Genomic DNA, 12763 nt, shown 5'->3' on the forward strand with positions numbered 1-12763 from the left:
AGAAAAATACGGAAAAAAGGCCTTCTTTGGATGATTTTTTCTACTGTAAATCATGAGTGTAAGGTCAGTAGGTGTACAGATTTAGAGGTAGGGGGAGATGAAAAAAACAATAGATTTACTAATCAGGCTTAATTAAGTGCAGATCTACCGTTACTTCTGCCATTCTACAATGCAAGTGTTTTCAGATAACGCTGTTGCACTGTATACTTCTGGACATTTAAATGTGAGTATACATTTATCAGTTAAATATATGTGTTAAAATACCCATTGCGGTTTCATTTATACAGAAAACACAAAAACAAAATGGATAAATACAGAAAAAAATAGCAATAAATAATTATGAATAAATACAGATGGACATGTCGGAAAAATAAATACCATAAAACCGGGAGCCTTAATCATAATTACTGGCCATTTTTCCCCTAATGGCTTTAACTTGCTGAAATTGATCTGGGGCAAACTGTGGGGTGTGCAATATTTCTTGAACCAATTAATTACCCTGTGCAGAAGGTATGGTCAGTGGTTAATATGTAAAAAAAAAATAGGTGCCGGGTCTCTCGTCAGGAAGCAGCTTGCACTAGCCCATTTCTCCTATTAGCGCCACCTAAACCAGAACCAAGTACTAACCATCTAAGTGGGGAGAGGATGTGGCATAATGGCCAAAGCTACCGACTTTGGAGCTGGGTAACCAGGTTGGAGTCTCGGCATCGGCTCAACATCCTGTGATTCTGAGCAAATCACTTAATCTTTCCCTGTCTACCAAAAATGAAAGTGTCCTTAACTGGTGCTCATGAAAAGCGCTGGTGTTGATGATTAAGTGCTGATGCTGAGCACCGGAAACCACTGGCTCAAAATAAGCAATGGGTATGGTACCAGAATATCATAACCATATTATTATGTGATAGAAATATTGTGTCATAAATATCCTTCCACAGCCCTATAGAGCAATTTTTCGTAAATAATTAAAAACATCCAAACCAGCATTTACTTGATCAAAAAGAAACATGGTGAGGAAATCGTTTACCCCCATTTTGGTCTTGCAATATGCTTGTTATTACTGAGTTTAAACGTGTTTAAATAGCAGATGTGGCACAATACATCACTATTGTGTATGTTCAATGCACCAGGAGTATGTAATTTGGAATACAGTTACTGCCTTCCAATTTTGATCCAGTCTCAGATGTCAGGATAAACACTGTTTTTCTCATCTGACACCAGCCTGCATGAATACAAAGAAACTTTTCCTAGAATGTTTATGGTTAAAAAAAGGATCCTTTGCCTTTATCAGATAATGTCCAAATGACAATCTTGATGCGCCTGGAAATCCCCTTTTAAAATACAACTTGTGCCTAAAATGGGATTGCAATAAGAGTGCACATCAATCGTGTTTACTCCTGTGGTTTGTGGCAGATAAAACACATGTGTTGTTTGTACACCTTGCAATAGGGAATGACATGAACAACTGACACATTATTCCCCATTCCAAGGTGCCCATCCCATAATTAGATGTAAATTAGAAACCATGCACAGTGGCAATTTAGTAGGTGCACAATTTGCCCTATGGTTTTACTGCCCAATCATTATTGGCACCCTCTGGAGTATTGTTTTTGAAAACTCACACTTGCAATCTACCTCAGAAGACATATGCACAAAAATCCTCTAAAATGTATTATTTCTGTGTGCTCCATCCCATAGGAAAAGATGTCACATCATATTTTGTATACACTGTGAGGAATGGCCTTGTGTCGTGTGTATATACTCAAGCATTCTGATAATGGCTAATACTACAAAACCTTTGACGTATCTTGGTGTCAGTAGAGGTGTACCTTTGTGCACTTAATTGGCAAAAACCACTTCTTTAACAGGCTGTAGGAAAAGCCAAGCCCCTGGGATCAAGGCATTCTACTTTGTTTTGTTTCTTTTCTGTTTTGTTTTCTGCCAGTGCTTAATTTGTGCCAGTGGTTTCTGGTGCTTGGCACCGGCACTTATGACAATCTGCCACATGGTGGCTCTGTTTGCCTAGCTTAGAGATGAGCACAACAGTTGTTTATAAATGAAATATACATTAAAAAGTACTAATACCTACCGCCCAAGCCATTCTTATGGCTTTGGAGGGGCTGGAATAGTGGGTATTGCCACACTTGTAGAGAGAGAGGTGTGGTACAGTGGCCAGAGCAGCTGACTCTGGAGCACGGGGTCACGGTTCGAACCGTGGCAGCTCAGATCAGCTCAGCATCAGGTGACTCTGGGCAGCAGCTCTCTTAATCTCCCATGTGGCCCCCAGCGCCTCGAAACCTTAAGGGGTGATATGTTTGCGCTTTACAAATAGGAATGATATCATTATTAATATTTGCAGGTGTGTGATGGTTAGTAGTTGTTTTGGTAACGTCATTGGCAGCTCTGTCAGGGGCAATGTGTGGTGCAAGCTGCAGTGGCCACCTGACGAGGGCCCTGGTACTTATTTTTTTACAAATTAAGCACTGGTTCTGCCAAGCCTTCCTCGCTGTTGTGGAAAGCTGTCCTTGACCACCACAAATTCACCTACGGAGGTGCCCATTCCCAAAAGAGATTCCAGGCTTGCCCGTTGAAGGAAATGGAGGCCCTACTCCTTGAAAGAGGTTACTACTGGTGGCAACGTACAGCTGGAAACAGAGTACACCGCGTATCCACAATGGAGCACCTCTTGCCTGCGTGGGGGCCATAGAAGCAGTGTTTCTGAAACTCTTTGGGGCACATTTACTAACACATACCGCCAGGCTTGCATCACTGGTGCAAGGTTTGCACTGAAAAGTAACCTTAAAGTGACACAATACAAAGTAGCTTACATGCTACTCTGTGTTCCTTTGCATCGGAAAGTCTATCATCGGTGGCACATGAGTGTTCTCATGCAACCTCCCATGGTTTTCGATGCAAAACCCTACCTACTAACATGTGTAGACAGGGATTTGGGCAGCACCTCATTTAGGCCGGCATTAACTTTGAGAATATTTTAATTTCTCCATACTTTTCAAAATTTGCTTGTGCGCTGCTCTGCAGAGCTCCCATACAAAGCAGGATAAAAAGGTGTTAAACTATGCCTTTGCAAAGTGTTTGCTGCAATGGTACCCATCTGCTACAAAACCTGTGCTTACTATCACACTAACTAACTTATTTGACCCCAGTCGCGATAGCCGACGCCTTTGAAGACAACTATGAGGCCTTTTACAGGGAGTGCGAACTGGCTGACCTGTCACAAATACAAGTATATCTCCGGGAGACACAGCTCTCCAAATTAGCAGACAGTGAGTCCAAGACACTAGAAGAGAAGATTACAAAAGAAGAAATTATGACAGCTATTGGCCAACTGAAAACTGGGAAGGTCCCAGGACCTAATGGACTGCCTCCTGAATTTTTCAAGCAACATGCGATGCTTTTTAGCCCACACCTCTTGCAACTATACTTGGAGGCGTACCAGACGGGAAACCTACCCAGAGACTTGCGGACCGCCACGATCGCAGTCATCCCCAAAAAGGACAGGCCACCACAGGCGTGTAGCTCGTATCACTCTATCTCCCTCATAAACATGGAGACTAAGATACTAGCAAGAGTAGTAGCAGACAGGCTTACCACAGTAGTCCCCGACCTCATTCATAGAGACCAGTCTGGCTTCATGCCTAAAAGATCGACAAGGCTCAAATTGAGGAGACTGCATAACTGGTTGGAAGTGGTTAGCAAAAGAGACGATCCACACCTTATCCTTTCCCTTGATGCCGAAAAGGCATTTGACACTGTCCACTGGCCTTTTCTTATGTCTGTATTGGAAGAGTTCGGGTTTGGTCCGGTATTCAGGCGTTGGGTCGTGGTAGTCTATGAGAGACCTGTGGCCAGGTTTAGAGACAATGGGGTAATGTCGAGGGAATTCCCAATAGGTAGAGGCACACGACAAGGCGGCCCGTTATCCCCCAAGCTTTTTGCCCTGGTGCTGGAACCACTCGCTTGTGTGATCCGACTGCACCCAGGATTAACGGGATTCAGGAATGGAGAGAATGACGAGATCGACGAACGGATATCCTTGTATGCGGACAACATAATAATGTATGTCACAAACCCGGAGACGACACTCCCTAGAATCATGCTGTGCGACATATGGCGCACACGCAGGATACAAAATTAACCGGGGGAAATCATACCTATATCCATCTGATAAGAGTGGTGGCTATGCGGTAGGCCCAAGCCAACTCCAGTTAGCCCGGGAGGACATAAAATACCTAGGGATCTATGTTACAATGTACGCAGCAATGGCCCTGGATCACAATCTATATAGGGTGCTCAGGGATTTCCGAGAGGAAGTGGAGAGGTGGAAGGCTGTGCCACTGACGTAGCTAGGCAGGGCAGCACTATATAAAATGATAGTGCTCCCCAAATTTCTTTATGTATTGCAAAACACCTATTAGCTCATTTCGATGGAGGTGTTTACTAAAATTGACGACCTACTACGGACGTTCCTCTGGAAAGGGAAACCACTGAGGATAGCATTTGTGACGCTACAACGTAATCAATATAACGGCGGTATCTCCCTGCCTGATCTTCGGGCATATTATTGGGCAGCCCATCTAGTTGTTGTGAATGAATGGCAACACGTAGAGAGAGATCACCCCACATATGTACTTGAATGCACACAATTTACCAAACACACATTACATATATGGAGAGAGTGGCGCTACACAGCTTTTGACAGCGACACGAATTGTGGTGACAGCATGGAAACTGGCTGAGCGACAAATGAAATGGGACGGCCGTGCCACGAGGGAAACACCACTCTGGGTAGGGAACCGACTTCAGAAAATCACAAAATCACGTGGTTTCAGACAGTGGGACTTGCTAGGCATTTCACAACTTAAGGATATATTGTACCGTGGGGAGCTAGTTACTTTCGCTCACCTTCAGGCTGAGTACAACATGAACAAGACACAACATTACAAATACCTGCAGCTGGTCCATGAGTGGCAAGCACATCACACAGACACCACTGACATTCCCAAAAATGCACCTTTGGAGGGGCGACTCCTGATGGGAGAGCTAGTAGAGAAGGCAGTTTCCTGGACATACAGAACGATAATAAAGGGGAACATCCTTTATGACGAAACTTTAACAACGCGGTACTGTTACCACGCTACTTTTACAACGCAAGTCGTTACAACGACTTGCGCTGGGGGGCGCTCCAGGATAGTAAATAATTTACTATCCAACTCCTTCCCTAGAGTCCACGGGAACTGGAGTTGGAATAGTAAATAAAACTATTTACTATCCAGCGCCCCCAACGCAAGTCGTTGTAACGACTTGCGTTGTAAAAGTAGCGTTGTAACGGTACGCGTTGTCAAAGTACGCATCGTAACGTCATACATCCGATAATAAACAATAAGCCAGACACTTTACAGAAGCTACGGGCAAAATGGGAGTCGGAGTTGGGGGAGATGGAAGACTTAGATTGGGAAATGGCGTTGATGCATCCTCGAGAGGTGGCCATTAAGTCCAGGCTCAGACTGATTTAGTTTAAGTATCTGCTGAGAGCATACTATGATAGAGCGCGATTGCACCATGTAGGGAGGGCGTAAACACCAGACTGCCTGCGCTGTAGGACATTACCAGGTACACAGTCTGGGATTGTTCTAAGATTCAACTGTATTGGGCTACCCTTTTGGAAGAGCTGGGAACAGTTCTGGGAGAGACAATTCTGCTTAATACCCAGTTTGTTCTGTTGGGAATATCCACTGACATTGACCTCCCCAAACCAAAGTTAACCCTACTTCATTTAGGATTAGTGGCGGCGAAACGTGACCTGGCTAGGGCATGAGGGGCAGTGGCAAACCCATCTCTGATTGAATGGAAAAAAAACATGGATATGTATATGTTGGGAGAAAGTACGACTTATAAGGCACAGGGTTTCCCCAAACCGTTTTGGAAAATATGGAAACCATGGCTCACACATTATGGACTCTCGCTCAATGATTCACAATGATCATTTCGGGTGGGTGTGCGGGTTGCGAGATAAGAAGGGTCTCATAAAAATGTGCAAAGATATGATACAGAGTTTTGACTGCCCACCGCTGTCGTCTATGTATGCTGTTGAAGTAGCACTGAATATACCACTACGTTTTGCTGCGGAGAAGTGCTTTTGTAATGTAATTAAGTAAATGTCAATAAACATATTTAAAAAAGAAAAAAAAAGAAAAAGGTTGCATCTTAGTAGAAATGTTGCTGTTCTGCTTTCATGCTGCACAGTCCAGCAACATTGGGTGGTGCTCTGCATTGTGTGAAAAATGTGTAGATCTGTCCTACATGCCCTTAAATTGCTTCACATTGTTTTTTCTCATCACATCAGAACTTCCAGCGTATCAAGTCACAAGGGTCACTTCTGTACGGTTCAGCTTAAACCGTCCTTATTAATTACCATGAAGCCCATTTGAGGTACAATCTCAAAGTTTACAAACACTGGGGAAGTTTCTTAACATTTTGCTCTGGGTTTCCATTATTAACTTGATGCAAAGTGTTTTAAGGTGGGATTAACTTTCCAGCCCAAATTATGATTTGTGTTAGAAAATTGTGTGATGTGCTATTTTGCCCTACTTTGCGTCAAAGGTGTGTCCCATGGGTGGTACATGTGTTCAGCTGCAACCACCCTTGGGGTTTGATGCAAATCCCTATCTGTTAATATTTGTGGACAGATACTTGTGCCAAAACAATATACGTCTTTTCAAAGCAGACGTAATGGTGGAGCAAGTTTAATAAGTATCCAAACTTTCTATTGTACAGCTTACACATAAAGTGGGAAAAGTGTTAAACTTTGTCAAAGCATCATATTTTGTAAGGGAAGTTTACCCATCCAACACAAAACCTGTGTTTCGCAGAACACACACACTCTTGCACTATAATTGCACTATAATTCAAGGCTGTGTGCGTTAACCATCTATCTAATGTAGTATTTCCTTACCAAGTGCTGATCCTGACAGTGGTCCATGTGGCCCTGTCAGGTGTACATAATCCCTTGTAAATATTGCCCGTGCCAGTTGGCACAATGTACATCCTGTGATTATGATTCTGATCTGTTTTGATAATACAAAGATTATTTTTGATATAACCTTGTGTGGAGTTCCTTTTGTGGGGGGCCTGGGATGTTGGTGCTGGTGGGTGCGTGCGCAAATGCTTAACTTACAATGCCTCCGGGATAAGTCTTGACTGCTCTCGACACGCTACCTAGAGGGTGAGCAGGGGTTATCTTGGCGTGTAACTGCCTTGCCCTGACTGGAGTTGTGGTTTCTGCCTGGCTTGGGTGCAAGCCTCAGCCAACCAAAAATCCCATTTCTAACAGCATGTCATCCTAAAGTCCAACGGCGCAAGAGAACAGAGTTATAGTAGTATATCTTAGTCGATATGGTGCAATTTTTCTCACTCCCTTTGATGCAACGCAGCACAGTGACTTTAGCTGCGCTAGGAGTTGAGAGAAGGCTCCCTTGTATTGCACTGTCCTCTAGTGGTCATAATTGAGAACTGTACTTTCTGGATGAATTCACTTCCAACACAGACCTTAAAATTGCATGTCTATCTTCGAGGAGAAGGTGATAGGGTGACCAACCGTCCGTAAATTTCACGGACGGTCCATAATTTGGACCTCACGTCCGTTGTCCGTGAGGATCCTGTTTACGGACGCCTTTTGTCCGTAATTATGGCCATTGCAGGGAGCGGCACTGCTCCCCTGAGAGAAGCCTTAGCCGCCTGAGGGGGCCACCAACTTGCACTCCTCTGAGCCCATAGCAGCCTCACCCCACCCATTGTCTTTCTGTCTGCGGCTGATTGCCACATACAGAATGAGAATGGGGCAGTCTGGGCTGCAAAGCATGTGATGGCCTCCTCCTGCCTCAGTGTACAGCAGGGCATTCTGTCACATGGATTAAAGGTACAGCGCCCTTGCTGAAACGTGAGAATACAGTTTAGATAAAGATGCCTGTGAAACAAGTAAAAAAAAGAACTTGTTATAGTTCTTTCACTGTCTCATCATTTTAGAACTGACACATTTCCAATATTATATTCAACAAAGCCATGATTGCTGCGTTTTTATTTTAAGCAACCATTGACAAAGCCAATAGTCCTGGCTTGTTGTTGGTGTACTGATACTTGCTGTATTATATATCTGGATGCAATGACAGAAACAACATAATACCAGTCGGATTGAACATTATACTGTACAGATTTTTAGCCTAGGTGTTTTAAGTCACGCCCTAAATTACAGCAAACACTCCCTTTGAAGATACCCCCTCAGTTTGTTTACCCCACTTAAGTCCCTGGAAACAAAACCATGTCACAGTCACCTCATGCCCTGGCACTGTGCATCATGCATGACTCATGACTTCTAGGTTTTCAGATTGCCTATGTGCAGGGGCCTAGTGAACCCTCCCCTACCCCACACCTTGCTTTAGGAACTAAAGGGAGGTGAAGTTCTTGATGGGCGTTTTCTGTCTGCAACTCTGCAGACAAAGGCTCAGCTCATACTGTGAAAAGGTGGGTGAGTAAATAAGTGAAGGAATGTGTAAATGGCTGGATGGATTAGTGAAAGGGTGAATGGATAGATAATGAAAGAAAGGATGGATGAGTGAGTGAGTGGAAGGATGGGTGAGAGAAAAGGTAAATAGATGGATGTATGGGTGGAAGGGTAGAAAGATGGGTAAACGGGTGGATGGGTGAGTGAAAGGATGGATGGATGAGTGAAAGGGTAGATGATGGGCGAGTGAATTGTTGGATGAATGAGTGAAATGATGGATTGCTGAATTGATAAGTGAAAGGGTGGATGGATGAGTGAAAGGGTGGAGGTAAGGATTGATGAGTGAGTGAAAGGGGGTAGATGGACAAAGGGATGGATAGATAAGTGAAGAAGTGAAAGGGTGCATGGATGAGAGAATGGATGGATGGATGAGCGAAAGGATGGATGAGTAATAGGGTCAATGGATGGATTCATGAATGGATGAGTAAATGGCTGGGTGGGTGGAAGGATGGATGGATAAGTGAAGGGGGGATGTAGAGAGAAAGGTAGAATGAATGACTGAAAGGGAGAATGGGTGGAAGGATATGTGACTGGGTGGATGGATGAGTAAGTGAAAGGATGGCTGGATGGGTGAAAGGGTAAATGGCTGGATGGGTGAGTGAATAGATGGATGGGTGTAAGAGTGGATGTATGTATGTACATATGGATGAGCGAAAGGGTGGATGGAGGGATGGAGGAGTGAAATGATGGATGGAAGGATACATGGTGGATAGGTTTGCAAATGGTTGAATATGTTTGGATATAGATGGGCACACAGTTGGGAGGACAGAATGAATGGTGAAAGACTGAATGATAGATAAAAGAATGATTACACCTTGTAGCACCCATTATCTTAAGTAACATTTCCTATACATTGACTTTCACATTTATATGGGTTATTGTCTCTATATAATGTGTGTGATGTAACACACTCCGACACCCTGGCCTACATACTTGGGATCAGTAGCACTATAAGAGAAATTAAATACACATGAGAGACGGTCTATATAAAGATGAGGGGCACCATTGGAGGGTGGTAGCAAGGCCACACCGGGCATCGGGTGTTTCCCTGGGAGGTTGGAAGGGGGAGGCGGTTTTGTTACTGGGGGCTGGCACTACAAAGTTCATTGTATATCCAGTAGTTTTCAATCAACAATAAAAGCGGTCCCACTTGAATTCAGGTGTGGTTCACCATTGCCTAGTGACTAATACCTGCTGGAGCGAGATGCAAGTTTTGAATTGTCTAAGGTAGCAAGCTGCGGGCATACTGAAATACCGTGCAGTGCACGATTGTCTCAACCTAATATAAACTTATTTTGCTTGCACTTAAGTGGTTCCCTATTTACTTACTTTTATACTATTGTGTGACCTCCTCTGACATGTCTGTAAACCTTACCTTTTGTCCCAAAGTTTTGTCCTGAATTTTGACCTCCTGTCATGAATATTTGTCCTGAATTTTGACCCTTTGTCCTGAATTTTTACACTCACTGTCCTGAATTTGCAATCATGCCAGTTGGTCAGCCTAGAAGGTGATGCTACAGTTGAATAGTATTAATGATAAAATCAATATTAATAATGATAATAATAATAATAATAATCCAGACTGTAAATAACACATATCTGCCGTTTCTGTGATTTTAGTGTCTTGTGGGCCGCCGCCAGAAGTATTCAACGCCATTCGATTTGGCAAGTTGAAAAAGCGATATGAAATCGGCTCGATTGTGCGACACCGATGTAACGATGGCCCCTTCAAGCGCAGGTCGGCTATAATCAGGTGCCAAGCCGATGGCCAATGGGAGAAGCCCAAGCTCATCTGCGTCACACGTGAGTTTATTTGACGTGCCTCATTAGGTTTTGTTAATGGGCAATGTACATGTTAAGAATACAAACACTAGGTGGCAGTGCCTGATGCACATAGACACAAATAGTACCTTGCCAGGTTACACTGATAGTGAATGACAGAAAAACGCACAAACTACCATTGGTTCCATTACTAATGATTGCATTTAGGAGCAATTTGTTTGTGGCTTGGCAGCCTCACGTATATGATTTGAGACATTGGGGGAATTACTGCCTCAGAATGGGCACCAGCCATGAAGAGGAGCCCAGGGCACCTTCTCCTCAAACATCTTTGCTTTATACCGACTCCTTCCCATCCTTGACCAGTCTGAATGCTAGCCCATGCGTGTGGTCAGTCTCCCAATGGCTGTCCCTCAACCTCTCTGCAGTGTTGTGTCACTGAACTGAGAGCATATGTACCCAGCTGCTTTTTAATAGCAGGGTCACCTGACTGGTGACTCCTCTGGGTGGATGGGTGGGAGGCAGAGACGTTTTAACGCAGCTGCAAAGTGGGCAAGTGCCCAGGGTCACCCCCTGCCAAGGGGTCTTTAGGATAGTGAACTTTCTCTCTAGCTCACATCCATTTCTCCATTTCTCCATCTCTGCTGTTATATGGCATTATGGGTCTTGAATTAGTAGACAATGGGAAATTAAATGAAAAACACTGCTCTGAATAGGGGTAGCTAAATCTTGTTTCGCCCAGTACCCCCAAAATTCTTGAAGCACATCAAAAATGCTTTTTTGCACCAGCGAGTGGCTTAGGTACCAAACTATAACATACAGGTTGATTGTACATTTCTACAATTGCTTTGCTCTGAGGCCCTAAACCATATTTGTAGCATAATCTACTTTCCTATTTCCCATTGCAGGACGACACAGAATCCAACACTGAATTCCCGCAATCAACAATATTCTCCAGGCAGTGTCCTCTCTCCTGCAGCCAGCTCTGGAAGTGCCAACCATGTACTCAACTTCAAGGAATCATCTTCCCCACCCAGTTTTGTCAATTCAACTGAAAGTGCCAATCACCACAAAAGTGTTAGGGTGCCACCAGGAGGAGTTATACCCCATGAAGATTGACTCGAAGTATAGTATGAGAGCAGGTCCGGTTACAGAACCCTCACAATGGAATGGGGCACATGATCAGGAGCACGTCAGTGGCTTCCACTGAGTTCTGATGGCCAAGGTTAGATGCACGTTCCAGGCTTGAAGGTGCAGTGATTATTAGGATATGGAAATTCAAGGAGCAGCCATCAGAGATCCTGATTCCAAATATGATCAGGATGGTCCTCTTGCTATCAACAGCATAATGTATGGCACTCTGATCTCCTCCCAAGCCATCAATGAATCTCTCACGCCATCAATGAATCTATTATCCATAATGTCTGACACTCTGATCCCCTCCCACGCCATCAATGAACCTATTATCATTTGTGTCGACTCTCTGATCCCTGCCACGCCACCAACAAATCTATCTGTTATCCATAGTGTCTGACACTCTGATCCCGTCAGATGTCATCAATGAATCTATTATCCACAGTGTCCGACACTCTGATCCCCTCTCTTGACATCAATGAATCTATTATCCATAGTGTCCGACACCCTTATCCCCTCCCACGCCATCAATGAATCTATTAGCCACAGTGTCGACACTCTGATCCCCTCTCTTGACATCGATGAATCTATTATCCACAGTGTCCGACACCCTGATCCCCTCCCAAGCCATCAATGAATCTATTATCAATTGTGTCCAACTCTCTGATCCCTGCCACGCCTCCAACAACTCTATTATCCATAGTGTCTGACACTCTGATCCCCTCAAACGTCATCAATGAATCTATTATCCACAGTGTCCGACACTCTGATCCCCTCTCTTGACATCAATGAATCTATTATCCATAGTGTCCGACACCTTGATCCCCTCCCACATCATCATGAATCTATTATCCAGTGTCCGACACTCTGATCCCCTCCCACGCCATCAATGAATCTATTAGCCACAGTGTCCGACACTCTGATCCCCTCTCTTAACATCGATGAATCTATTATCCACAGTGTTTGACATTCTGATCCCCTCCCACGCCATCAACGAACCTATCTGTTATTCACAGTGTCCGTCACTCTGATGCCCTCTCCCCTCCCACTCCATCAATGAATCTATCTATTATCCATAGTGTCCGACACTCTGATCCCCTCCCACGCCATCAACAAATCTATATAATCTACGAATAAATCTATTATCCATAGTGTCCAACACTCTGATCGCCACCCACCCTGTGGAGAAATCTATGATCCACTTTCTATAGCATCATATACTCTCCTTCCCTTTCTCCATTGATGGATCTATTATCCGCTTTCCATAGAGTCAGC

At 44.1% G+C, this 12763-nt stretch overlaps 1 protein-coding gene across 1 annotated transcript in view; it reads left to right on the forward strand.

Moving 5' to 3' along the window:
- The window catches only part of BCAN (brevican), a 93332-nt gene extending 81217 nt beyond the window's left edge, over positions 1–12115 (forward strand). The window contains exons 12-13 of the mRNA XM_086947320.1: positions 10196–10378; positions 11263–12115. Coding sequence (XP_086803446.1) covers positions 10196–10378; positions 11263–11285 — 206 coding nt within the window. The 3' untranslated portion in view covers positions 11286–12115. The remainder of the gene's footprint in view (positions 1–10195; positions 10379–11262) is intronic.
- Positions 12116–12763: the final 648 nt, after the last annotated feature.

The sequence above is a fragment of the Lissotriton vulgaris genome, chromosome 12 (assembly GCF_964263255.1).
Source record: "Lissotriton vulgaris chromosome 12, aLisVul1.2, whole genome shotgun sequence".
Classification (NCBI taxonomy): domain Eukaryota; kingdom Metazoa; phylum Chordata; class Amphibia; order Caudata; family Salamandridae; genus Lissotriton; species Lissotriton vulgaris.